The sequence below is a fragment of the Buteo buteo genome, chromosome 2 (assembly GCF_964188355.1).
Source record: "Buteo buteo chromosome 2, bButBut1.hap1.1, whole genome shotgun sequence".
Classification (NCBI taxonomy): Eukaryota; Metazoa; Chordata; class Aves; order Accipitriformes; family Accipitridae; genus Buteo; species Buteo buteo.
The window spans coordinates 66,007,154-66,034,875 of NC_134172.1; the positions used below are offsets into that span (position 1 = coordinate 66,007,154).

The 27,722-nt window shown below is 39.5% G+C and overlaps 1 protein-coding gene across 4 annotated transcripts in view; it reads left to right on the forward strand.

Moving 5' to 3' along the window:
- PTPRT (protein tyrosine phosphatase receptor type T) overlaps positions 1 to 27,722 on the forward strand; it is a 488,778-nt gene that overhangs the window by 245,215 nt on the left and 215,841 nt on the right. For all 4 annotated transcript variants that reach the window (XM_075059108.1, XM_075059117.1, XM_075059124.1 and 1 more), the window contains one exon: positions 5,967 to 6,260. In XM_075059108.1, the coding sequence (XP_074915209.1) occupies positions 5,967 to 6,260 (294 nt within the window). The remainder of the gene's footprint in view (positions 1 to 5,966; positions 6,261 to 27,722) is intronic.

The window sequence follows — 27,722 nt, forward strand, 5'->3', positions numbered from 1 at the left end:
TGTCATTCAGAGCTCAGACTGCTTATTGCTATAGTGTAAAACTAGAAAGGGTACTCATGGATGCTGCTCAGTCAGTCAAGTGAATCTCTAATAGCCAGCAATAAGATGTGCAAAACAGTTGTGCAAAGGTGACAAATTCTGCCTAAAGGATGGAGGGGCAAAAAATCAGAACAAAGGCATTTTAACATGATTCCATTTTTTCTTAAAACAGCTGGCTTTGCCTTCTTAAATGCAAATTTAAGTACCTGTGTTCTCAATAGCTTTTAAATTGTAACACTCTGTGGCTATTGTGTAGAAAACTATACAAATGTGTTTTGTTCTGTATCTTCTGCTTAAAAAAGTTCTAAGAAACTTGAAATTTGTTTTCCTTGCCTTTCAGTCCCATCCTTATCCATTTGGCAAGCACAGTCCACAGCTGCTCATTTAGGACGCTGTGAGAAAAGCTTACAATTCCCATTAGTGGGGGAATAAGCAGTATCATGTTTGAAAACACAGATCCTGCTTGTCAGGCAAATGTCTTTGTTAACAGCTCCCATCCCCACCTCTTCAACCCCAAAGAGTAAAAAACACTGTGTCTCTTCTGATCTTATTTTTAGAACCTGTGCTCTCTCGTATGCATGTGAGAAAACAAAACAGGGCTGTCTGTGTGCATGTTGCAGCTATCTTCCTGCTGCGCTGGAGGCCTGGCTATGTATGGGGCATACACAGCTGATGTTTTGGAAGAACTTACAGAGGATCATCAAGTAGTGTGAAAGGTACAGCCTGGATGGCCCAGCCAGATACAAACCTACTTTCCTCCTCTATTTAACAACCTTTTTTGGGTCCTCTATGGTTTTGTTTCCTGATTCTCTTCAGTCCTATGTTGAGAGTTTATTTCAGTGTTTGAGAGAGTCATGTTAGGAATTTCATGTGTTGGCATGATTGTTCAGTAACAAAATAAGGGTACAGGTTAGCACTTCAGAAACAGAATCATTGAACTTTGCCATATACTAGTGTTTTGTAGCATTAGGGGTTCTTTTTGTCTAAAATCATGCATAGCCCATCATGTGCAAACGAGAGTTCCAGGTCACCTTGGCTGTACATTTTATCAGATGGTCTTGTTATGAACAAGGAAGGAATTTTCAAAGAAATTGAAGTTTTATTCACATAAAATCCATAGCTTAAAAGGTTTATCCAACTGTTTTAAGATTACATTTTGTATAATGTCTTTTTCTTATGGATTATTTCACAGGAGACAGTGATAAAAGTTGTTGGGGATTTTTCTCTAATTTTTCAGTCTTCCCAGTTGCCTCTGAAGGATTCATGGAGCCCATTTTTCTTCTATTGTCTAACAATTGCTTAGAATTGCCTTGCTTAGAAAACCGTAGAGAAATTATTCCAGTAGTAGAGTAGAAAAACTCAGGAGCAGTTGCCAAAGAATAAAATACATGTGTTTTCCACAATAGTTGGAAAGTATAGTATTCACAGCACCCAGCCTGTCACAGTTCAAGGACCGTCTGGACGATGCTCTTAATCATATGGTTTAGTTTCAGGTAGTCCTGTGAGGAGCAGGGAGTTGGGCTCTATGATCTTTATGGGTCCCTTCCAACTCAAGATATTCTATGATTCTGTTTGGTCTTTTTTGGTCCTTCATGTTAGTTTTGATTCCTCACACTCTTTGCACTACTAAACTTTCTGTCATTTTAAAGCCCTAAGAGCATTCAGCCTTCTCAGCTGTAGACCATAGTGGTATTTTCTCTGTTAATGGGAAGATAAAGGCACACCGCAAATTCCCTTCATGTCTGCACAACTGGACCTGCTTTGCACATACAATAAAATCTACTTATGTTCAATAACTCCCTTTTTTTTTGAGCTTGTACTACATAGGTCTTTTGTTTCCTTGAAAGAGGGCACCCAGGAACCGCATTTTCTGTGTCCTTCCTGAGTCTGGGATTCAGGCTAGATATTCCAGTTGCAGCAATCCAGTACCAGATGTCCTCGTTGCTGGCGAGCCTGTGGCTTTCTCCTCTGTGCCTGGAGGAGGAGGGAGAATAGCTGAAAGGGAGCAACAGGCTAGACAAAGCTTGCGATGTAAAATATTGTCTGGATCAATGGGGCTTAAAATATGGTTGATCACAATTACATGTTGTCCTGGTTTCAGCTGGGATAGAGTTATTTTTCTTCCTAGTAGTTGGAATAGTGTTATGTTTTGGATCCAGTATGAGAAGAATGTTTATAACACACTGATGTTTTCAGTTGTTGCCAAGCAGTGTTTAGACTAAGTCAAGGATATTTCAACTTCTTGTGCCCAGCCAGCAAGAAGGCTGGAGGGGCACAAGAAGTTGGGAGGGGACACAGCCAGGACAGCTGACCCCAACTAGCCAGAGGGATATTCCATACAATGTGACATCATGCCCAGTATATAAACTGGGGGAGTTGGCCTGTGGGGCATGGATCGCTGCTCAGGAGCTAACTGGGCATTGGTCAGCAAGTAGTGAGCAATTGGATTGTGCATTGCTTGTTTTGTATACTCCAATCCTTTTGTTGTTGTTGTTGTTATCTTCCTTTCTGTCCTATTAAACTGTCTTTATCTCAAGCCACAAGTTCTACTTTTTCTGTTTCTCTCCCCCATCCCACTGGGTGGGGGGAAGCGAGCGAGCTGCTGCGTGGTGCTTAGTTGCTGGCTGGGATTAAACCATGATGTGCACAAGGCCAACCTCTCACCATGTTTATTTAATTAAGGTCACATAGAGATCTTAATTAAAACAGTGGGCTCATAACATCAGTGTCCTGGTTTCAGCTGGGATAGAGTTAACTGTCTTCCTAGTAGCTGGTACAGTGCTATGTTTTTGAGCTAGGTATGAGAAGAATGTTGATAACACACTGATGTTTTCAGTTGTTGCTAAGTAATATTTACTCTCAAGTCAAGGATTTTTCAGCCTCTGATGCCCAGACAGCAAGAAGGCTGGAGGGGCACAAGAAGTTGGCACAGGACACAGCCAGGGCAGCTGACCCAAACTGGCCAACAGGGTATTCCATACCATGGGATGTCATGTCTAGTATATAAACTGGGAGGAGTGGGGGCGGGGGGATTGCTGCTCGGGGATTAACTGGGCATCGATCAGCAGGTGGTGAGCAATTGCACTGTGCATCATTTGTATTTTCCAATCCTTTTATCATTACTGCTGTCACTTTATTAGTGTTATCATTATCATTATTAGTTTCTTCTTTTTATATTCTATTAAACTGTTCTTATCTCAACCCACAAGTTTCATTTCTTTTCCAGATTTTCTCCCTCATCCCACTGGGTAGGGGGGAGCGAGTGTAGTGGCTGCATGGTGCTTAGTTGCTGGCTGGGTTTAAAACACGACAATCAGTCTGGTCATCTGTAACTGACAACTGTGTTTAGTTACAAAGGGCAAAAAATGGTCCTTATATTTATGTGCTAGTTTTGCTAAATAATGGGTAACTTGTTTAGGTCACTTCCAGTAATTTGGCACAGAGTGATATTTTAAAAAATTGCTTCTTGTCCAGTTGGTGCCAGTAGGAAAGAGCCCATTATTTTCAGTGAGGTGGGATTGAGCCTTGAATAACTACTATAATGGCTGCTTATCTTAGTTTCTTGAACTTAGAAAATGTGAGCAACAGTTTAGACTCCTAATTTTCGAATATTCTGTGGCACCCATATTTCAAATGGTACTTAGAAAGGAGAAAATTGACGGGTTGGGGAGAAGAGAAAACCACCGTCACTTTTTTTTTTTGGGGGGGGGGGGGGGGATAGATTTAGATTTGGCCTAAAATAAAGAAGATACTAATTCTGGGTGTCGTCTTAATTTAAATCAGTTTGGCAATAGTAGTTTCTAAACTTGTTAGATGAGACTTTCATGCCTGTTTAGCAGGACAAACTGCTCTATTAATTAAGCTCAGTCCAATAAAGCTCTTCTACCTTGCAATCAAATCCCAGAGTAACCTGGATCATGTTGTTATTGAAGTCTACAGCCCAGGAGAATGGAGTTTAATATTTCATTTATCTTGTGTTCAGCTATGATGTGACATATAAGATGTCATTTTTGCATCGGGAATAAAAATCACTAAGTCTATCATTTAATTGTCTTGCACCAAGAAACAGGTAATAAACTGTTTGTGATTTATAATAATTTGATTTTTAATGAAAATGTATCTACATGCATTTCTTGAAAACAAATTTCTTGGGGCAATAACCTTGCTAAATCAACATGTAATCAGCCTGACATTTCATATCAGAAAAAGATTCTGGCAGGAGGGGAACAGTGCAAAATAAAAGCAGAAACAAACATTCCACAGAAAACTTAGCTCGTGACACTAGTTTTTGTTCATGTTGGATACCTGCTATAATTACAATTCAGATTGCTTTTTTTCCAGAGGTACAATGCACAACTATTGCAGTCAATCTCAAGGAGATAGCATGTTTCATTGTAATTAGTTAGCCAGAGGAAATGAAATTAAGTAACTTTTCAGTGGATCATTTTGTATAATAATGTTTTCTGTGCATTTGTTTCTCTTCACTGAGCCCATGTTAACTTGCAAGACTTCTCCAGAGGGGAAAGTCCTATCTTCCTTCCATTATGTGGTGCTCAAACTCCTTTCTTACACATTTCTGTGGGTCCTGGATTCTTCCAGTTCTCTGGGTTCTTGGAGGAATCACCTTTAAGAAGGGTTTGGAATAACTCCCACAGAACTCTAAAATTAATGTCATGCTGTAACATTTATAGGTTTCTTTTTCTGAGACAGAGATGTCCTTTTTGTCACCTTATTTTCACAAGAGAATTGAGTTTGTGTCCTCTGGGCTGAGGGCAAACCACATTAGAGTGTGACAGAGGGAAAGCTAGATGAGATTAAAGAAATTGCTCATAATCTTGCACAGTTCAGCTCAGGTTTTCAAAACCACAAGGCATACGCTATTCATGCGGTTTCCAATATGCAAGTGTTATTTATACACTGACAGAGAAGGGAAAAAAAAAAACAGGCAGGCAGCCAGAGCCCTGTAGATTTTTTTTAATTTTTTTTTTTTTCCATCAAAGGGTGCTGCTGAGATGTCTCTTATTGGCTTGCTTTTTATCACAGAGAAGATATTCAGTGGCAAGGTTCCTGCCTCCTCATGATGCTTTTCAGACATCTAGGCACTTTTCAAGTCTCATGCAGACTTTGCTTGAGTACCTTTGCTCATGAAGTTAAGCAAACTTTGCAATCAAACATGACAGGGTGTGTTGATTCACTGTTGCCTTAGAGTTTTCCTTAGTTCTGAGCTACCAACAGCCACAGTTAAGAGTCAGTTCTAGCAGCATCCTGACTACTGATATCATTGACCACAGGAAGATCCCTACTGTTTAAATTTGATAGTATTTTCTCAGACACACAGCCAGTGTTTTGATTAAAAAGTATATCCTATTTTTAACCTTTATTTTGCTTGGTAAAATCACAAAATGAGCAAGTGATTTGAGTTTTCCGCTCATTGCTAATTGTCTCACGTTAAGCATTACACTTTGGCTGAACCACAATACCATGATCAATGATGGTGATATTCTGCCACATTGTGTCACAGGGCAGAGGAAGGGCTGTTGTACTGGAGCCTTTTTATACATGGTATATGCTAAGTGCACTTAGTTGTCTTTATTTAAGACTTCTTTGCCCCTCACCCTCCAATATTTTATTGAATGCTATTGCTCATATGCTTAAAGGAGAGAGTAAGTATAAACCTGAACTTTTAAAAGTGACTCTTGTGTTTTATTTTAAACAGAAGTTGCTTTGTGGTTGCTGTATTTTTGCAGGTGTTTCTGAATTGTTAATACTACCCCCAGTGTAAGGGGGCTGAAATTTTAGCACAAAAAAAAAAAAAAAAAAAAAAAGCCAAATTCTTTGGGACAGCACTGTTATATAGATACATAGTGGAAATTTGATCCTTATGATAAAATTGTCTCAGGCTTCTCATGGTTTCTTTTTTTCTACAGAGCCCCCAACTCCGATCGCCCCTCCTGAGCTGCTGGCTGTCGGAGCCACGTACCTGTGGATCAAACCCAACGCCAACTCCATCATTGGAGATGGGCCCATCATATTGAAAGAGGTGGAGTATCGGACAACCACTGGAAATTGGGCAGAAACACACATTGTAGACTCTCCTAATTACAAACTGTGGCATTTGGATCCTGATGTGGAGTATGAGATCAGAGTGCTGCTCACTCGCCCTGGAGAGGGAGGTACAGGGCCCCCTGGACCACCACTTACAACAAGAACAAAATGTGCAGGTAGGGTTTCTGCTGCTTTACAATACAGCACAGATACTTTGGTTCACTTACTAATATTAATGGTCCTCCACACATCCTTATTGCAGATGTGCTTCATCAGTGATCTGAATTGACATTATGAATTTTGATATATCCTGGAATATTTTACTTTTTATTCCATGGGCAAGTGTTTAAGAAACTGCTGGTTTTATGCATGTAGTGTATTTGCCAAACTTTCTGCTACAGTGTATGGCTGCTTTCCGTCGAAATGAGCAAGCAGATGAGAGCTTTCCAACCAATACTCCAGTAGGCAACTTGTTCTTAAGACTAGTCTATTATAAAATTTTCTCCCTGTAAGTGCATAAAAAATATATGTTATTCTTGGGTAATGGTTCAGCATTGGTTATTAACAAATTGACAGTGCTATCAATTTATGAGTACAGGGTGGTGAAGCAGAAAGCATTTAGTTTTTGAAATAAATTTTTGTATTCCATTTGATGGAATGGATTCTTTTCCTCACTGCTGACAAAGAAACCTGTTCAAACACTGCAGCATCTTCCCTTTGTCTTTCATATTGGAACAGATCAATTTTGTTCCAGGGACAGGAAAAGTCCATCTTCTTTCTAAGCCATATTGGCCTTACCAGGAAAAACTAAAGGATCATGTTCCCATGTTTCAGATATATTGGCTATTCATCCTGTTTTCATACATTAATCATTAGCCATTAAGGGAAATCAAGCTCTGTACCTTACAAGGGGATGAACAAAGCAGTTTTCTACATAGCAGGTTTTTTCCACCACACAACTGTCTTCTCAAATTTTGCATTTCTGTTAATTTTTGCCAAGTCTTTACTGTGGTGTGAACAAAGGACAGAGACTAAAAGGCTGCTCTCCTTTTTCTACAGCCTTCCTTCCCTCCCCCAAAATTAATAGTTTCAAGCAACTGGATATAAGTAGTGGAAAGCTTATACAAAAGCATTCTGGATCCAGTTACTCTTTCTGACCAAATAGCAAGTCTGAAGTGTGAAGAATGCATCAAGAACAGCCAAATGCCATCCTGGGATGGGATTAAGCAATGCAGTGTTACTGTTCCTCACCCACTTGTCACAGCATGAGCACCCCCAGCAGCATCCTCTTCCTCTACCAAGAAAGGAAGCCTGGCAGGCTGAGTGTGTTGTGGGGTGGGGGTGGGGGGCACATCCTTACTGCCTTTCCTTTATTATACTGGTTATAAAGCAGCGAACATTTAGTGTCTCTTTGAGAAGAATTGGTTAAAAAAAAAAAAAATCTGAGCATGAGGATCTGGCATGGAGGTATTTGCTATATTCAGCACCTTCCGTTGGTAGAAGACAGATGTTTGGAGGCTTTTCTGCAGCTAGGTGGAAAGCATGAAGTGACATGGATGACGTCCTGGCCTATCTGGGAAATTGGCAAATGCTGTGCTACTCATCTTTTGGCTGTTTCCTCCTTCACTAGCGCAGTCAAATTCTCTAACCTTCTGCAGAAATAAGTGCAGGCCTAGCCTGGGACTATGCATTTGCATATGGAAATATGACATGCTGAGATTTGGTCTGTAGTTCATGCATTGTGACTTTGCAGGCATGCTCTCTGCAGCAGCCAAACTTTTCTGTATTACCTGTAAAGAATGCTTGCTTTAGTTTAATTCACATTAAAAAAAAAGGGGGGGGGGGGGATGTTGACTTTGTGCTTAATGATGTCTTCTACTGGATCCCAAATTGCTTAGTTTCCTTGCTCAGCATAGGTATCGACTGACATCATGAAGGATGACGTAGATAATTCGTTCAAATTGGCTGAGCCACTCATTGTTTTCCATCCTAATTTACTAATGAAAATCTAACTGGAGAAGGTCATTCTATTAATATTTGTTGTCATACAGAGTTTGTTGAGATTGATGATGATGACATTTATGTTTTGTTTAGGGCATTGGGTGGGAAAAAATGTAATGATCTTGATGAAAGCATGGACTTGAAGGAAGGGAGAGACCCAATATCTAAAGATGTACAACTTCCAAAAAATGCCAACTGAAATGATAGACAAGAAAATGCAACACATTATTCCAATTTCCATATGTCGTGGAATCCTTCAAAATACCCTATTTCGAGGATAATTACACAAAACTGCCATGGTAAAGATTTTTAAAAATGTGCTGAACCAAGAAAACAGCACTCTTTCCTTGATTTTTCTTAGAGTGCCTAACAAATGACATCGATGAAAATTGAGGCGGTTTTTAAATAGTTGAGGGATGAGTGATACTGCTTTTTTCAAGTGAATTTTTTGGTTCTTTTCTTTGTCATTACTTAGCAAGAGAGAAATACCAAACTCCTACACTTTTGTATGCAATCAGTAGATGGCTGGAGTAGTCCTGTTTTATTGGACTGTTTAGCATTGGTACTGTGGTACTGTGTTTATTAGGCCCACTTATAAAGATAACAAAATTGACTGCAGAAGTAATAGTAGAGAATATCACCTATACTGGAGAAGTAGTATTTACCTATTTAAATTGCAAAAAATCAGTGTAACCATAAACAGAAGGTGTCTGCAACCTTCCAACAGTGAGAAGTCAATGTCCCTTTTACTAAATAATCTTCTTAGTGCCTTTTCACATAGACATTGTATACTTGTGTGCCAGGGAGTCTGAGTAACTGCTGGCATAGCCTTCAATTTAGGCACATCTTGCAATGAGATTCTTATTTTTATTTTCATCTCTAAATTAGAATTAGGATTTGGGAAGGACCATGCTTTTCTTCCACTTCAAATCAAGCAACAGAAGCTCATTTACAAAGTTGCAGTTTTCTGCTGTGAGTTTCTTGACTGTTGGCCTTTCATTGGAGCAAAAGCATGACCAGAATGGCTCAGCATGAGCTTAGAAGGTCATTACATCATGATGCAACTCATATCAAGATCATTCATGATCTTCAGATTTTTTGGGCAGAGTGAATGGAAGTTGTTTATGTGGACTTTTAAAAGTTTTTCATTGTATAAAACCCATAACAACTAATTGTGAAAGGTCTTGCTCTAAATGCACAAAGAAGTTTTATTAAACTGGGTAACATCTTATCTAAATTTCTATAAACAGTATGTGCCCAGGCATCTGTTATCCCAATGGCAATGCTTTTGGTTTTTTACAGGACAACATTACAAGACTCTGTTTATATTTGATCTTTAGAAATGATACTGAAAATTAAGTCCCAGCTTGCCTCCTTCTGGGAAAAGCCAACTGCCAGAAAATATCACAAACCCTGTCTTTGTAAATGAATGATTTATTTTTGTTGTTGTTGATGTGGGTTTTGTGTTGGTTTGTTGTGGTTTGGGTTTTTTTCTTAGACTGTGATAGGTCGTGACTTGGGACAGGAGAAGATTAAATGACCTTGAGGCATAAACCAGTAAACTGTCAGAGGGAAGAGCTGCTCAGCAGAGAAGAGGGAAAAGAGAAAGACTGCTTAAGGTTAAGATCAGACACAGGGTTGAGGGCTGGTTAAAGGAAAGGAAGATGTAAAATATTAGTTTTTACCTCCCAAATAATAGGTTGGGGGAGATAACAGGATAAGAATATATGTTTGAACACTGTTCCCAGTAGTGCCTAGTAGTTCAGCACTGGTCTTCTGAATGTGGTGTTTTGGGTTTGTTTTTTTTTTTTAGCAATCCTCAATAGTTAAACAGATCTCTTTAAAATCCTTGTTTCGTGGGCTTCATTCAAAAGAGTGTGCTTTGGAAAGCTGTGATTTGGGAAGCTTGGGGCTTGTTTTCTTCTCTGTGCTTATTTACAATTCCCCTGCTTTTTTTCTTTCTCCAGTTGCCACAGAAAGGGAGAATAGGGGAAAAATCCTTTTTCCCTCTGGTGGATGGGAAAGAGAAGGGAAGACCTTACAAATGAAGTTGTCTTGGCGGGGTGGGGGGGTGGGGGGGAGTGGGGGGGGTGGTGGAATCTCATCTGAAAAGTGTTTTCCTTCTAGTAGGATGAACTTGCATGAAAAGCAAGGCCAAAGGGTAACATTTAAATGAATTTGAATAAAGGGACAGATATAAGACTTTCTTTAAAAATAGTATTTAGACCTGGTTAAAGTACTACCTGGAAAAGCTATCTTGAACATGAGCTTCACTGCCTTTTTGGATGACTGCAGGTGACTCATGAGGAGGGTTTTGTGACCTTGAGGCTTGGAAGCAGGAAACTTCCCAGTCTGACAGCAGAATTGCTTGGTAAGGAATGGGAGGGGAGAAAAAGTCCTGAGAAACCCTGTAATCTGCTCCCCCCTCTCTGAAGAAAAAAAAAAAGGGGGGGGGGGGAGTGGCAATGATTCTTCAGAGAACAAGCTTATGATAGTAAGAGGTTTGTCCTCATATGAAAAAATTCACAGGGATCACATGCAACCTATCTCTTAAGATAAGCTGCTAGAGACAGCGTTATTCAGCCAGGAGGATGTGATTTAGCTCCTGGAGAAAAGAGCCGTTGTCAAGATCAATACTTAATTTTTGTTGTTGGCCTAGGGAAATAAAAGTTGGTCTTGAACGATGAGGCTGAATTCAATACTCCTTTTAAAAATAGTCAGGATAAAGTAGCTGATATAAATGCAAATAATCTGTACATTCAGAATTTGATATGGTATTGCAAAGTAGTTGGAAAACCTTTTCCTTTAGTTATTATTAAAAGGTACTTCGGTGCCATGAAATCTTGCAAAGTTCAGAAATAGTAAGCAGCTTTTGCCATTTTTTTGTCATTTTAAGACTACATTTTCATATTATAGAAATTTTTTTGTCTGTTGTTCTGTTAGAAATGTTAGAAAAAGGAGGTAGTTGTGTACTGTTATGAAATGTACAAACTGAACAACCAGAAGATTACTTTGTTGTGCTATGTTAGTATGAGTCGTTACAATAGGTTCAAAAATATTTCTTTCTGATTTAATTTTAAGGCCATAGCTCCTGTTAAACAGGCAACATTCACATGATAATGTTGAAAAGTAAGATTCAGGGTTGCTATACTGCTGCCTTCATTTTTTTCAAGCTTACCAAAAAAAAAAAACCAAACCCCCCAAAAAATTTGATATATGAGTCAAAGCACTACACAAATGGCATATCAAGTGATTTGAAAGAGAGTTCTGTACAACTCACATGTAGGTATTATTAGAATCACTGATTCGCAGACTAATTTAACTTGGAGTTTACTCTAAGTCTTGTCCTGAAACTTACATTAATTTCCCTATTAATATTAGTTGAATTTTAACTCTTGGCTCCACTCTCTGTTAGAACATTAAATATAGACAACAGGGAAAATAGATGTTTTTTTAGCAAGAGCGCCTACTTTTGAAAAACATTTCCTATAGAATATTAGCAGTGAAGGAAAACCTTACCTGGGTTTCTTATTTTCTATATTGGTAAATGCTGTGAGGGACTTTCTTTTTCCCAGCTATGATAAGAAAAGCCTCTGCAGTGCATGTTCTGCTTGTGTTCGGTTTTGCTCTCCTGCTAATTTCCCTGAAACAAAGACTTGTGTAGCACAATGAAATGCAGTTGTTCTTCTCATGATAGTGCCTATTCCCAAGAGCTATGGAGCGCTGCAGGTGAGCTGTTGAGAATGGCATGATCTTGTGTCTGAGTTTCAGTATGTGGATCCCACAAAGCCGGTGGGACTGGTACCCGTTTTAGTGACTTCGTTTGCTTAGCTTGATGATTGGAAACTCTGTTTTCATTCCACCTCAATAGCCTTTGGCATGTCAGCTAGAGAGATAAGAGCAGAATTACAAAAATATGATATTCCTTCTTTTTGATCCTTGATACCTGATTTGTGCTTGGAAACAGCCAGGTAGCATTGCTGAAAGATAGGGGCTTCATCTGTATCGCATCCTAACAGCTTAAGTCCCTTTGCATGTAAGGTGATGATTTTCCCTGCCAAATTGATTAAGTAGATAATAAATATATCTCAACTTCTGCTTTATTCTTTCCCCCTCCTCACTTAATTTTTGATAGAGTAGAAAGCATCTACTCTTTAAGTAACAGCTGAAAGAAAAGGTGAAGTATTTCTTGATTGTCCTGGTTTCAGCTGGGATAGAGTTAACTGTCTTCCTAGTAGCTGGTACAGTGCTGTGTTTTGAGTTCAGTATGCAAAGAATGTTGATAACACACTGATGTTTTCAGTTGTTGCTCAGTAGTGTTTAGACTATAGTCAAGGATTTTTCAGCTTCTCCTGCCCAGCTAGCGAGAAAGCTGGAGGGGCACAAGAAGTTGGCACAGGACACAGCCAGGGCAGCTGACCCAAACTGGCCAACGGTGTATTCCATACCATGGGATGTCACATCTCGTATAGGAACTGGGAAGTGGGGGCGGGGAATCGCCGCTCGGGAACTGGCTGGGTGTCAGTCGGCGGGTGGTGAGCAATTGACCTGCGCATCATTTGTACATTCCAATCCTTTTATTATTACTGTTGTCATTTTATTAGTGTTATCATTATCATTATTAGTTTCTTCTTTTCTGTTCTATTAAACCGTTCTTATCGCAACCCACGAGTTTTACTACTTTTTCACGATTTTCTCCCCCATCCCACTGGATGGGGGGGGAGTGAGTGAGTGGCTGCTTGGTGCTTAGTTGCTGGCTGGGGTTAAACCACGACACTGTTGATACGTGTTTTGTGGAGATGAGCATGTCGGAGTGATACGCTTTTCCTGTCTCTCTTTATCAGGTCTCAGCTTCTGTTTAGCCCATAATATGTACCTTCAGACCTTTTGGACAATATAGACAATGCTTCAATTGAAGCTACAGAGCTGTGTAGGAAGCCAAGTGGACTTCTGGTTTCTTTTCAAGCTGCAGAGGTGTGGTTGGTTGCATGTATAGGGGTGTTCCAGGCAAAAGATGTCTCTTTGAGGAACTATCAATATCAAGTTATGGATGTATTGGCTGTAGAAACATGGTCAAACTGGAAACATACCTTTCAAAGAACAGAGGATAGATTAGATCTATGAATTAGTTACTGGAAAAGAAATGAAAAAAGGAGGAGCGATGTTGTCTGGGATGTAACAACAGTGATGACCTGTATGGAACAGAAGGAATTTGGGAGGAGAAAGGGAGGTAATTAAATGGTGAAAGAGGAAGCAGAGTGTTTTGCTGCACTTTGGGTGACTGACTGAATACCGGGCTCCTGAAAAGTCAGATTGTTAGAGCTGAGAAGATACTTGGTTTGGCATGAGGCCATGGTCCATCCAAAGTTCAGGCACTAAATTCAGTGTGTTGGAAAGCAGCAATGTGCAGAGGAGAGGCTGGGATTTACTGCTGGAGCACATCAGTATGCCATAAATCTGATATTTGTTTCTAGCAGTGACCAATGCCTGAAAACTCCCGAGTCTAGCAAACCATGTCCCCTATTGCCTTTAGCCATGGTACATATGGTGAGGAATTTTCTTTATCCTGATCCCTGCAGAAGATTGGCTTTTTGTCCTGAGGCATGTGGATCGATTGCCCTTATCTTAGTCTGCATAAATACAGTTATGAATATAAAGGCAGTTATAATAGTGCTTTGGTCTGGATTTTTTTTTCCAGAGGGATTTTGCTCGTGATGGATTTAAATTCTAGGGATTTACTTTTTATCTGCAAAGGCAGTTTGTTATCCAGAAATGCTTTTTATTTTTATTTATTAGGATGAACTCTAGTTATTCATTTCCACGTCACACTGTTTCTATTTGGTGGTGTTGCTGCTTAATTTAGTGGCTTTCTATAATGTGGTTTGAATATAGCATTATTTTCTGAGTGGGCAGGCTGGTCAGCAAGATGACAACTTTCATATAAAGGCATGAGGCTTTCATGCCAAGAAGAACAGTTCTCGCTAATGATGGGACCTCACGACTTCTTCCAAAAGAAGTGAGCCTGCCTAGCACTTGGTTTCACACCAGCTAAATTTATGACACTGTTCTTTTTAATATTTCTTGGCTCCTAAGTTCTGTCCAGGCTTCATCCCAAACAGCCTTGAGTATTCCTAACCTGAAGAGACAAAAATGGAGAGAGAAGAGAAAATAAAACAAAAAAGCCCAAGATAATGACAACAAAAACCATTTTGTTTTGTTGAACTCTGAGAAACCCCTGAGCATTGGTTGACTTAGTAGTTTTTTAGATTTGAGGCAGCTAAACAACTGTTGTGTTGACAGTACTTTTCTAAGTAAAAAGTGTTTTTGAATGAAATTTTAAGTGAATACAAACCAGTTTGATTTTTCTCTTGTTGCAGTTATTCCAGGCTGTATTTCTACTTGAAATATGCTGGGCACATGTGAAGGCTATGTACAAGAAGGTCACTGACAGGACAGTCAGGCCCACATTAATGATTTCAGATCTTCTGGACTGGAGCCTGGACAGAAGTGGTGTGCAGAGAGCCTAAAACAAAATTATGACAACTTCTGCATTACCAAGCGACCCTGAGTTAATCAGGGAACTGAGTTGTCATCTTTGTGGACAACACTGTGTTAAATTTTCTTGTATGCATTCAAATAATTGTGTGATTCCTCTTGTTTAGCTCACTTAAAGAAGCTTTAGAGGCAGGGAAGTAAAATAAGCAGATATTTGATGTGTTAATAGCTTCTTTTCTCTTTGCTTATGCAGCTTCATTTCAGCATCCTCAATTTAAGGGTGTCTCCGGTATGGTCCTAAAAATGTGACTTCATAGGACTCTAACCTTAGCTTGTGCAAAACTGGCACTGCTTTACCAAAGTCAGCGTTTCACACACATTGAAAATCTGGCCCACAATTTGCAAAAATGGGCCAGGCACTCAGTCCCCTGCTAAAAGCAATTTATTTAAATTGCATGGTGTCTTTTAGTCTTCAGTTAAGTGGCATCTTTCATAAAATTTCATCCCTTATTACCATATTATTACTGCTTCTGTTAGTTTTCTGAGGGTGCGATGAGATGATCGTTTCCAGATGTCGCTTTATACAAGTGTGAAAAGCCCAGTTAGTGGGAGGAAACTGGAAAGGATAATGCTATGTGTGTATTCTTGCAGTGCATGTGTTAAGCATTGAACTTCCACTGAGGAGCAACCGAAAGGAGGTGTCTGTTTTGCTTCTCTGTGTGATATATACCATAACTCATCCTGGGAGTGAAATGACAGACCCAGTCTTGCAAAGCATTTATTAAGCTCTATGGATTTGCATAGTCATGATCCTATCTTTGTCCTGGGACAAACACTGCTCACTGCTTCCTGCTTATGCTTCTCTTTTTTTGCTTTTCTAAAGACAGCTGAAACATAAATGCCTTTCATTTTTTAAATGTATTTTTAACGTACATAACTCTGCATTAAAAAGCACTCAAATAATAAGAGGTGTTTAGAGTTTATACACCGGAAATGCCCAATTTTAAACATTTCAAAGAATAAAATGCGTGTTAATTGACATTCTTGGAAGCTCTAACACATAATACAAAAGCAAGGCAGGGGAAAAATGGAAGAGGGCACTAAATTCTCGACCTTATGTTAATGCTTTTAACCCTGAGATATTTGTAAGACATGTAGGAACAGTTTTGTTCCTTACATGTTTAGTTGTTTTACGTTTTGTCATAAATATTTTACCCTTTTATTTTTCCCCAGTAAACTCTGAAATATTGAGTTGAACATGACTGCTTGTTTAACACTTGCCAACTTATCCAGATGAGCAGGGGTGTTGCACAGCTTGGTTAAAAACAAAAACAAAAACAAAAAAGGATCCCAAACCCCCATGTTGATGTCTTAAATACGGTTGCAGAACCAGCAGGTGGAGTATGAGAGTACAAAACCTTTTTTGTAATGGTGTGTATGTCTGTCTGTACAAGTATGTTGCGTTTTCATACTGGTTGAGCTTGAAAATTGAATTTTATTTTATTTTTTTAACCACCTATTCTGTCTGTGGACATTTCTGTGACCCATTATGTTCCAGTATCTGAACATGACAAAACCAGGAGTGAACCAGAGATCTCCTTTCCCTTTGGGGGATGCAGGGATCCCTTTGTATCTCAGTTCATGTTACATAGGTGGAGAAGCAAAGACCCCCAATCCTCCCAGGCTTTGAATTGTGATCCAGGTGATTGCTGTGGCCATGGGACTGGGTAGAGGTTTATAAACTTAGTCACCATCTTAATTATTTGTTACTCCAGAGAGTGCAATGAGGGGGGGGGGGGGGGGAAGGAAATGCTTTCAACTCCTTTTAACTTATTTTTGCTTTTTAGCTTTATAAGCTAAAAAGGTTGATTTTTTTTTTAAGCTGGGCTTTTTGAAAATATGAAGCAGTGAAATATTTTATGACTTTAGAAATAGTATTCAAGTAGACCATAGCTGTGACCATATCAAAGTACTCAAATATTGCTGGAGAGGCATGCAGGCCTGAGCATCAAAATCAGACTGACAGTTGTTATTACAATGTATTTCACTCAAGATCCACAAATCCTCATTTTAGCTGCCAATAATCCTTCAAATTATTAAATTAAAATCTTGGTGCATAGACCATTGAAAGGGGGTTTAAAGCAAGACCACAACTCACAAGATAACAAAATCTGAAAGCCTTAACATCACAGTTTCTTCCCTGTGGCACTTTGAAACGTTTTCTAGCATTTACTAGAGAATAAAAAAGAAGCAGGAGGGAAGTAGGTCTTGCAAATAGATCCAAACCTCCAGAAACTGATTTGTCAATTAATGAAGTTTGATGAAGATCTTTGGTGAGCTTGAAAGATTAGATTATATATCAAGGAAGTCCATCACTTTGAAGATAAAGACTTCAAGTGATAAATTTGTTTAATAATGTTTTTAATAGGAAGATAAACTATTGGCGTTAAATTGTCTTTTTTAACAGAGGAGGGAGCAAGGCAGAAGAGTAGGTTGCCAAATTTAAGAGAAGGAATACTGCATCAAAGGCAATCTTATATATGAACTACTGTATGTGTACATATAAAACCAGTTCTTCCCAGTTGGTTTTATTCTCCTCAGGTGGATTATTTGTTAACCTACCATAGGAGTAAATCTTTCCACCTGCTATTCTATAGGTCACTTGGCTATACTATTTATTTTTACATTCATAACAAATTCCTCTGTAAAAAGATCCACATGGTTCTTTTTCCTCAGCAGAAAGAATCCCGTTGTCGCTAAAGAAACTGTGCCTGAAAGCAAGTCTACAACTGTGATGGTTTTTCATTTCATACAAAACTAAAACTGTGGTATGCCAATTCAGACAAAGCAGATAACCTTGCTGCTATAAGAGAACCCAAATGTCTTTGAGTTGTTGTCAGATACATGAAATGGATTAATATCCTGGTGTAAAGTGTTGCGTGTTGCATCCTATAATGTATAGAGATCACCACATTGCATGTTGCATCCTATAATTTGCTTTGTGGTGGTGGAAGTGTTTTGGGGTGATAACTGTTAAGTTTCTTGTAAACACTGATTCCCATCACATCTCAACACATATATTGTCTTTTTCTTTGTAATCACTCAGCAATGCGCTTGTACTAGTTTCAATTATAAGACTTCCCTTTCCTTTGTGAAAACTCAACTTTTTTGATTCTGGTCTCTGTCCCACTCTTCTAAAGAAATCAGGAACCACAGAGTTAAAAGATGAACTTTGCAATACCTGACACAAAATCCACAGAGTGAAAATGAGTTTTGTATCTACTTCTGGTGTTCCCATTTATGTTCTGAAGCTGTTTTCAATAGCTGTTGCTTCCAATTAGTGTTGTGCATGTGAACTCCAGATACCCACCCTCTGCCAGCCTTCCACTCTCTATGAAAGGCTTAGGCAATTTCTAGCTTTCCTCTGATCCAGCTGGCACAGCAGAGCAAATATTTACTTATTTTCACACAGAAGCAAATATCTCAGTGTAAAAGAGTTGGAATCACACTCTGTGCAAACAGGTGCTTCATACAATATTGGTACTTTGTGCTGCAACCGATCAGGAATTTATATTGAATCTTCCAAGCACCTCATGCTGCTGGCAGTGCAATTGGACCAAGGCTCAGAGGTTTGTGTCAGTGCTCCCAGGTGATCAGACTTGGTTCATTAGTATGAGTGATAGTTTGTCTATCCTTATTTGTCTCTGTGTAAGTCTCAATGTAAAAGATGCTCTTGCTTGTAACAAGAAATAATCTCCGAACCTGATCATGGTGGCCTGTGCTAGAAGTAATATTATCTTGTTAAAGTACTCTTTAGGCTGTACAAATGTACCTGTGTGCTGAAGGCATAATCATTGTCAGCTTGTTATTCCTGCCTTTTCTCTGTCACAGGGTGTCCTGGTTTCAGCTGGGATAGAGTTAATTGTCTTCCTAGTAGCTGGTACAGTGCTGTGTTTTGAGTTCAGTATGCAAAGAATGTTGATAACACACTGATGTTTTCAGTTGTTGCTCAGCAGTGTTTAGACTAAAGTCAAGGATTTTTCAGCTTCTCCTGCCCAGCCAGTGAGAAAGCTGGAGGGGCACAAGAAATCGGGAGGGGACACAGCCAGGGCAGCTGACCCAAACTGGCCAACGGGGTATTCCATACCATGTCATGTCACATCTCGTATAGGAACTGGGGGAGTGGGGGTGGGGACTAACTGGGTGTCGGTCGGCGGGTGGTGAGCAATTGCCCTGCGCATCATTTGTACATTCCAATCCTTTTATTATTACTGTTGTCATTTTATTAGTGTTATCATTATCATTATTAGTTTCTTCTTTTTATATGCTATTAAACTGTTCTTATCTCAATCCATGAGTTTCATTTCTTTTCCCGATTTTCTCCCCCATCCCACTGGGTGGGGGAGAGTGAGTGTGTGACTGCGTGGTGCTTAGTTGCTGGCTGTGGTTAAACCATGACACAGGGGTGTCCCTTGGCAGTAAAACACAGGTGTTTTAAAAATAAGTGCTATTTATCGATAGAGGGAAAGACAGAACATTGCCTGTGATGCAGATGTGTTAAGCAAAGGTAACATTGTTAAAAGTACAATGAAAGAACCTAAAAAAAGAAAAAAAAAAGTCATGGGATATTTTTTACTCTATAGCAAAATACTCTAAAAATTCTTTTCAAACAACATACTATTTGCTGGGGTGTATGTTTTCTGTTCTGAATTGCTTCAGTGCTGTTGAGTTTCTTTGTTCAGGAAAAGAGGTGGGTTTTTTTCTGGTTAGAACAATTTGCGCTAAAATATTTGCACTTCATCACCTTAACTTTGTGCATTTCTTGTAACAACAATAATTAAAAGTGAAGGAACTTTTGCTTATATGTTAGTTCTTAAACCACAATATACTAGTATTAATCAGATCCTGTGACCACCTCTTCTCATTTGCAACACACAGCTCTGCCACATTCACCCTTTGTCTTAGTAAGCTTGTTAGGGTAGATTTTCTGCCATGAAGAATCTATAGAGTGCCTGGCACAGTAGATCCTTTTTTATTTTCATAAGGGGGACAAGCTTATCTTCTGTTTTTCATGCTAGTTGTCTAAAGGTTCCTCATCCACAACTGTATTCTAGCATTTGTTCCACTTAGAAGCTGATTCTAGAATGTTAACACCAGCAACAAGATGCCATACTTTTCCAAAATTATGAGTTAAAGAGAAGTAGGAGGAGTTGTGGAAACTCAGGATATACCTGAATCTCAATTTTAGATGACAGTATAATGAATTAATATTAAAATCTGCATATGTTCTGTGAAACATACTGTTTGTCTAGCAAAATTAACTGAAGGCTATTTGACCTGCTATGGGCATGGTCACGCTGGGTGTTTGCATATGTGCAAAAGATTGAATTTTCTGCTCAAAAGGCCTTTGCCATGATGTCAGCACTTGGTGAGGTTGGTGGGAAAGGGACGGATCTTCATTTAAATATTCTCCAGAGTACTTAGGCTTCAGAAACAGCAATATTTTAAAGAATAGGTAGTGAGTTTTGCTTTATTCAAATACACTTCATTCATAGTATGAAAAAGGATCTTGCAAATGATTCAGTGTTTCTTTGTCTGTGATTGCTGCGGTGTGTCCATGATTACCTAATTTCAAATCAGGCAGTGTTAGTCTCTACAGAAGTACTTATGAAATCACAGTTTAAATTAGTGAAATAGAAGGGATTATGAGGCAGTATGCTATTCATCTTACAGAAATATTGTAATTTTTTCTTTTATGAGTATTAGGAAGAATAATGTCAGAGCAATATTGATGCTATACAAGCCATTGGGGAGGAGGCACCAGAGGCTTCTGCAGTTGCATCTGAGAGCTAGAATTGTGTATTAGTTTTTCAAGCCAAAGAAACAGCCCTGCTCTTCCCTGGATCCAAGAAAGCAGGGTCTAGCAGCCGTGGGGCAGGTATGTTCTATGTTACTACTGCACAGAAGTAGGATAGTGGCCCAACTGCCCCTGGTACCTGATGCTGATTGTCCCCCTGGACAGTCTGATATTTGACGTGTATGATTTCTCAGAGTGCTCAGCTGGGGGAACAGGGTGGTTAGCTTTTGTGTTGGGAACAGCCTATCATTCAAAATGCATATGAGAGGGGTTTATAAATTGAAACCACATCTGACTGCAGCTATAAAGAGCACAAAGATTTAGACATCCATATACATTTTTTGACTCCCTAGTCTCTGCCTCACTCTTAAACAGGTTCTATATGTGAGGGTCTTTCAGATAGCTCAACTCTTCCCTTCAAATGATGTTTTCTCTTGCTGTCTCCGAGTTCTGAAATCAGGGTCCAAGTTTCCTTCTACATGACTAAAATCTATAACCTTTGGTCCCTGTAAAACAGCTTTTCCACATCCATGGGGATGGATTTCACTGTAGCACCTGTCCTCTGCTAACCATCCCACTTGGCACAATCAGTTTTATCCATTTGACCACTTTCAATTGGATTGCTTAGACCTTTTCAGTTGTCAGCAAATCTTAACAGTTACTCTCTTAACCCAGACATGCCTACCTAGACATATGTGTTTGTCTGCTGACCACGTATTTCCCATTGCAGGTAAATAACTCTAAAACCAGGTTATCCTCTAGAGGTTAGGTGAAAAAAAGCGGGACAAGATTAAATTGCTGCCTGAGTTACAGGCTTCATAAACATCATGCAGAAATCTCCTGTACTCACCACACTGTGCATGAGATTTACACAGGAATCACGAAATGGCATTGCCTCTGATCATGTACTTGAATGTGTTGACAGATAGGAAAGCTTTAAAACTCAAATACCTTTAAGACTTTATGAAACAAATCCTACCTTAGGTTGTCCCCAGGATTAAGGACCAGGGTACTACTGGTATATTACCTTCAGAATTTTTTTTAAATTTGTCTTCCTTAAAGGAGTCAGGCTGAAATAACAAATTGTAGCCTGCAGCTCTCCATCTGTTCCCTCCTGAGAGCATGAGGATAGTGTGAGATGCTCTGCGCACCCTTCACACCACTGCAGGTTGCCTTCTTGTGTATTCAGAGCACGGAAACAACAATAACATGGTCATATTCTGGGCAGCAAAGCTGAGTGATTCGCAGATTGAGTTGACAGGTCTATCCTTAAAAAAAAATCCTTTCTGCTCTGCTTTTGTGGTATTTATGAGAGTTACAGAGCTGTTGGTCCAAAAAGCTCAAAAATCCTGAGTCAGAAACTAACTATCTCTTTCCCCGCTCCATACATAGTATACTCACTAAACTTGGTCTGGTTTTTGTTTGTTTTTAAACTTTCCGTTTGTTATCCTTTCATGAGTATGTGACACTCAAAAACCACTCATTCATTCTCCATGCAAAACTGCAGGCTTTGACCACCACTTCCAGTCTGCCATCTATGTTCCTCCTCTCTGCTACATCGCTCCACCTCAGGATGGAAAACCTTTCTGTAGCGGCAAAGCTGACAGCTTTCCCTGTGATGACCTGGCAGAGGAAAATGGGAGTTCATTTTAGTTGTGTGGTGGGTGCATGTCTGGTTCTGTGAATAAGGAGAGTAAGGTAGGGGGCAGGTTGCTAAAACAACTTTATTGGGTCTGCTCCCTATTCACCCTCATGTCCAGCCCCAAGAGAGTCAACAGGTGGTGGGATGCAGAGCCAGAGCTCTGCTTGGTTGAGAACCTGGCTGGAAGTACTGTTCTTCAGCCTCAAAAGGCTGCTGAGAAAGCAGATTTCTGCACTACCTACATTTACTCTTTTTACTGTACCAGAGAGGAGATAGCAGAAGATCTGGTGCCTGTTCCAGAGATCCCCGTAGAGCTCCAGGGATGTCTTTGCTGCTGCTGGAAATCTGTGGCACTGTGGCCTCTACCGGTCACCATTAGCTCAAACAATTCCTTTGAGCTTTCTGGGTTTCCTGCAAAGGTACCCACCAAATTATATAGCTTGCAATAATTTTAGCTTTGCTTACACTAAAATACTATCCTAGACTATCTAGGAAGCCTTGTTCTGTGTAGTATATTGTCTGCTTGAAGAGAAGTGTGGGAGCCTCAGGAGCTGTGCCAGTCAGTGTGATCTGCAAAGCTTTACATGTCCTACATTGCTGAGACAACATATGGGTGTCAAGATGTACCATACTGGAGAGACATTTATAAGGGGAGGTTTGCCTTGAAGTTTCAGAACAGCACGGCTTCTTGGCAGCCTTTACATTGCATTGTACCATGTTTTTTTGTGTATGGCGTTTTTTTGGTTTGGGGTGGGGTTTTGGAGTGGGAGGTTTGTTTGGTTTGGGTGGGAGTTTTGTGTTTGGTTTTTTTTTTAATACAAAGCTATTATGGTACTAATATGCACTGTTCTATTTAGAGAGGAGGAACAGTGGATGTCTGGAATGCTGTTGAGTTCACTGTGGATACAGCAGTGCTGGGTTGAGTGCTGTTCAACTTTCACATTATCATCTCTCACTTCTGTTTCCTTTATTTTCTTTAAATTTTATTATCTCTCTCTCTTCTAGTGAAAAAGTATTTGAATTTCAGAGCTGAGCTGGTGCTTCATCCTCGTGGGAATAAGAGCTCAGCTTCTCCTCCCTCAAAGCACAGTCTCAGATCTCTCTTCCCTTTAAGTGTGTGCCAGCTTTCAGCTCTCGAGTGCCTGTTTGCTTTGACTGGTGTGTTAAGTGGGTAGTGAGTCCTGCTGCCTTCAGACTCTAGGTATTGTCCTAGGAGGATGAGGCATTATGGAATAGGGTTTTTTTTTCATCCTGTAGATTGTGTTATCTGTGTAAGACCTTAGGGTTATAATTAATCTTCTTAGGAACTTGCATGGTATACATACAAGGCATTTTCAAATAATAATTCAACCATTATAACATTCCTTAGTGTCCTAGTTTCAGCTGGGATAGAGTTAACTGTCTTCCTAGTAGCTGGTACAGTGCTATGTTTTGAGTTCAGTATGTGAAGAATGTTGATAACACACTGATGTTTTCAGTTGTTGCTAAGTAATGTTTACTCTCAAGTCAAGGATTTTTCAGCCTCTCATGCCCAACCAGAGAGAAAGCTGGAGGGGCACAAGAAGTCGGGAGGGGACACAGCCAGGGCACCTGACCCAAACTGGCCAACGGTGTATTCCATACCATGGGACGTCACGTCTAGTATAGGAACTGGGGGAGAGGAGGCGGGGAATCGCCGCTCGGGGACTGGCTGGGTGTTGGTCAGCGGGTGGTGAGCAATTGCACTGTGCATGCATCATTTGTACATTCCAATCCTTTTATTATTACTGTTGTCATTTTATTAGTGTTATCATTATTAGTTTCTTCTTTTCTGTTCTATTAAACCGTTCTTATCTCAACCCACAGTTTTTACTTCTTTTCCCGATTTTCTCCCCCATCCCACTGGGTGGGGGGGAGTGAGTGAGTGGCTGCGTGGTGCTTAGTTGCTGGCTGGGGTTAAACCATGACACTTAGATACAATTTCTTAACTGGGGGGAGAATTGCCTGAAGACCTAAACTTAAAAAGTTGTGTATTTGTAAGGAGGGGGAAATAACCTCTAAGTAAAATGTATGGCAATTAAAAATCTAAGCAATGTCACTTGCTTAGAAGCAGCTTTGGGGAAGATCTCATTATGTTATACCATATAATATGTTCTTTATAATAATGTAAGTTGGGGACATTTTGTTTCTGCAGTATATCATATAGAGAAATCGTTGCCTACTCCATGAGTGTGTGTGTATACACCTACGTAAGTGCTCAGTAGAACCTGCCATCTTGTCTGTTTATACTGTGGGAACCTGATCTTTATCTGGGGCTCATACATCCTGGTACAATACTAATAAATACATAAAGAGGCATACAATATGGTAAGATCATTGTTATGTTGTTGCATTAAAATTTGGCAAATCGATGAATGTACTTTGCCCCTTTTCCATTCTGCATGTGCATACACAAACAAGCAGACACACAAATACCTTTGTCAAAGAAGGAGAGGGTCCAGCCCCCAGATACTGTAATACACTTCATTGACATTTCTCTTCGCTGCTTCCTCAGATAATCACTGTTAAATTTATTTAGACACTGTATAAATATTTTTTTATTTATACCCTGAGACCACTGTCTAAAACTGAAAAAGAAGTCTGAAGATTGTTATTGTTTTCAGTGTGGCTGAGGCTGAAGTATCAGATGAAAGAGGAGGAATCTTCTAATTATTGGCTAATTCTAAGCATTGGTGTTCAAGTATGAAGTGTTAGTAAAGTAATTAAAATGGAGGAGAAGCAATGAGACTTTCCTATTGTCAAAATGTTAAACTTAACATATAACAAGGAAAATACAGAAACTTTGTTAAGCTTTCTATGTTAATCAGTACTGAGGAGCTATTTTCTTTATAATAACATCTGCAAGTATCTATCAATAGTGTTCAAGTGTTGACTGTATGTTACAATACTTCATTTTAATTAGACTCCATAGGAGATAGTTAAAGGGTTGATGGGGAAAGATATTGTAGCAGTAAATATTATGGCACATTTGGAAGTGGAGAGGGTAAGAACATGTTGGCTTCAATGTTTGATATAACTAACACTCTGCACTCTGGGACACACTTGTCATTGCTTTTGACTGTAGAAACTCAGTGATATATCGCATTTCAGTTTGGTAAATCTTCCTTGGGGGACTAGTTTGTCACTGAAACACCCTGGTGAGACAGATGCAGCAAGCCTTGCCTGTATTAATCAGCGATTGCTGGGTCACACTGGCAGATGAGAGATCGTGATGTGGGCCCTTGGTTGGAGAGCAGATCATACTGAGTTGAATGCTGGGACCAGAACCAGAAGACGTGAGCAGCGGCCAGGGCTGGTCAGGGCTCAGCAGCCTGTCTCCATTTGCTGTGACTGAGGAGGTTCCTTCCAGAAGGTCTTGGCAACATGAGGAGCAGCTCAGCAGGCAGAACAGGACAGAGGAGTGTCTCTGTAAAAGGAAAGATAAGGGCATGCACTCAAATAACTGTCCCAATCCTTCAGTCCCAGGATCTGGCGGTGGTGCTTTTATTGCTATTTTGCTTTTATTTATTGATTGATTTCTTTTTGGCCTGTAGCCTGTTCAGTGAGTCTTTAGCCCTTTGCATTGTGCTTTATTGAAATCAGAGTCCTTTTTCTTGCTTTTTTGATGTACCTCATTGCAGGGTCAGCAGGCTGTGGCCTTTATTCAGGCTAAATACTAAACAGACTCTAAAGCCTAATTAGAAAACTGAGCAGCTTCCTTCCTATCCCTGCACGTGGTAGGGAAAGTAGTTTCAGTGAAATTAAGTAACCTGGCTTGGGTTCTAAAAATAAATAAATAAATAAAATCTGTGGCAAATACGGATTTCCGTCTGACTCCTGGCCCAAGCAGTAACTCACATTTAAAATGCAGTGCAGGTTCTCATCTGGATTCTTAGTTACTGGTTCTGCCATCCCAAGATGAGACAAAATGAGGTTTTGTCCTGTATAGTAGGTGGCAGTTTGAAGCATTAACTGCTGTGGAAGAAGATTTGAAAGGCAATTTCCCTTCTCAATTTTCTCTTAAGTCATTAAAATTCATCTTCAGTTCTTGAAACATCCAAATTTCTGTTCTGCTTCAGTATCTGCATTGGAGATCTTATGATTGTTCACTGCGCTGAATATCCCTTAAATTTATGGCAAACTGTTTGACACCATTTTACAAATTGTCCGTGATTCTACAGATTTATCTTTAGAAGTTTAATTTTTTCCCTTGCCAAATCGACGCTAATCTTAATATGAACTGAGTTTAAAACTACTTAAACCTGAAGCTACTTCTTTGCTTTTTACTTAATAGAGTTTTGCACTGCTAAGGCACTTTCTTGTTACTTGTCTATCTTCGGGTTGGACATATTCTGACTCCTTAGTCCTTCGGTTTAATATGTTGTTCTGCAGTACTAATCACTCTGTCATCAGTAAAGTGAATGGTGTGAGGAACTGGAGTGCCTTAAAAGCACCTATTTGGGAAGTGAGGAGACTCAAAGTTTGTCTTAGATGTGCAGAAGAGTATAAAAATAACTTAATAACTGTGCCACCTTATTTGAATTTAAAATAGCTCTTTTTTAATTCATAAAAGCTCATGGCAGGAGTTGTCAGGCTTTGGGTGTCAGAAGGGTGATGAATTTGTGTGGGAGTGTGGAGGCTGTAATAATACATAGGACTTTCTCTGCTTCTTTTCTTTAGGAAGCTTGTGGAAGGGGAATAGCCTTTTGTCATACTCGTGTCACATTTTATTTTGGTTTAAGACTGATGAGAGAAGAGAGAAATCTGGCTGTTGAGCAGCCTGTCTCCTCTTGCCTGTCTTTTTTTTTTTTTCCTCCGATCCACAGCTTCTGCTGTTCCTTAGAGTACAGAACAGGCAAAGCTCTAGCTAATCTAAGCAGAAGCAGCTGGGGGGACTTCTGGCCTCTGATGCTAACTGCCCCTGCTCATTACCACTGACTTTTAACTAATGCAGTGATATACTCTCTCCTTTTCTTAATATTGGCTCCATACCACACTTGTTTTTACTAGTTACATTTAACTCTACAACCAATTTAAGTGTGAGCACTCTGTGATGTGTTAATTCACCTGGGATACGGGAGCTGTGTATGGTTTTATGTCTAGACAATAAGCCTAATAAAGGATAATTTCAAAAATTTAAGGTTAATCACAACACTTTTTTCAAGATGCTACTATAATAAATTACTAGGAAGTGAAACATGGGTATAGGCAGTGTTTATTTCCATCCTAGCCATGGTGCTTCTTTGTCCTGGAAGAGACTGTTGGCAACTCTTGCTGTCTGTCAAGTACAGTAGAAAAGTGAGGGTATGAGGAGGTTCATCTTATTCTGTGAAGTAATTTTGCGTTTAAAGGCAGACACTAAAAAAAAGGGTTAAATGAATGGTGAGAACTTCTTTTTTTTCTTTCTTTATTCCTTCAGTTGTGCCTGTAATTGTGTGCTGCTCATTAAGTAGCCAAAGGCCTTTTGAAAACTCCTTTCATTCAAGAAAGATGCCAGGCAGAGCTGCTTGTGAAATAATTATAGAAAATGAGTATTGATGCATGTTTTGACTCTGCTGCAGAAGTAATTCTGTCTTCTCTAGTCGAAGTAATTACATTTGTTTCTAAATAGAGGAAAAGAAACAG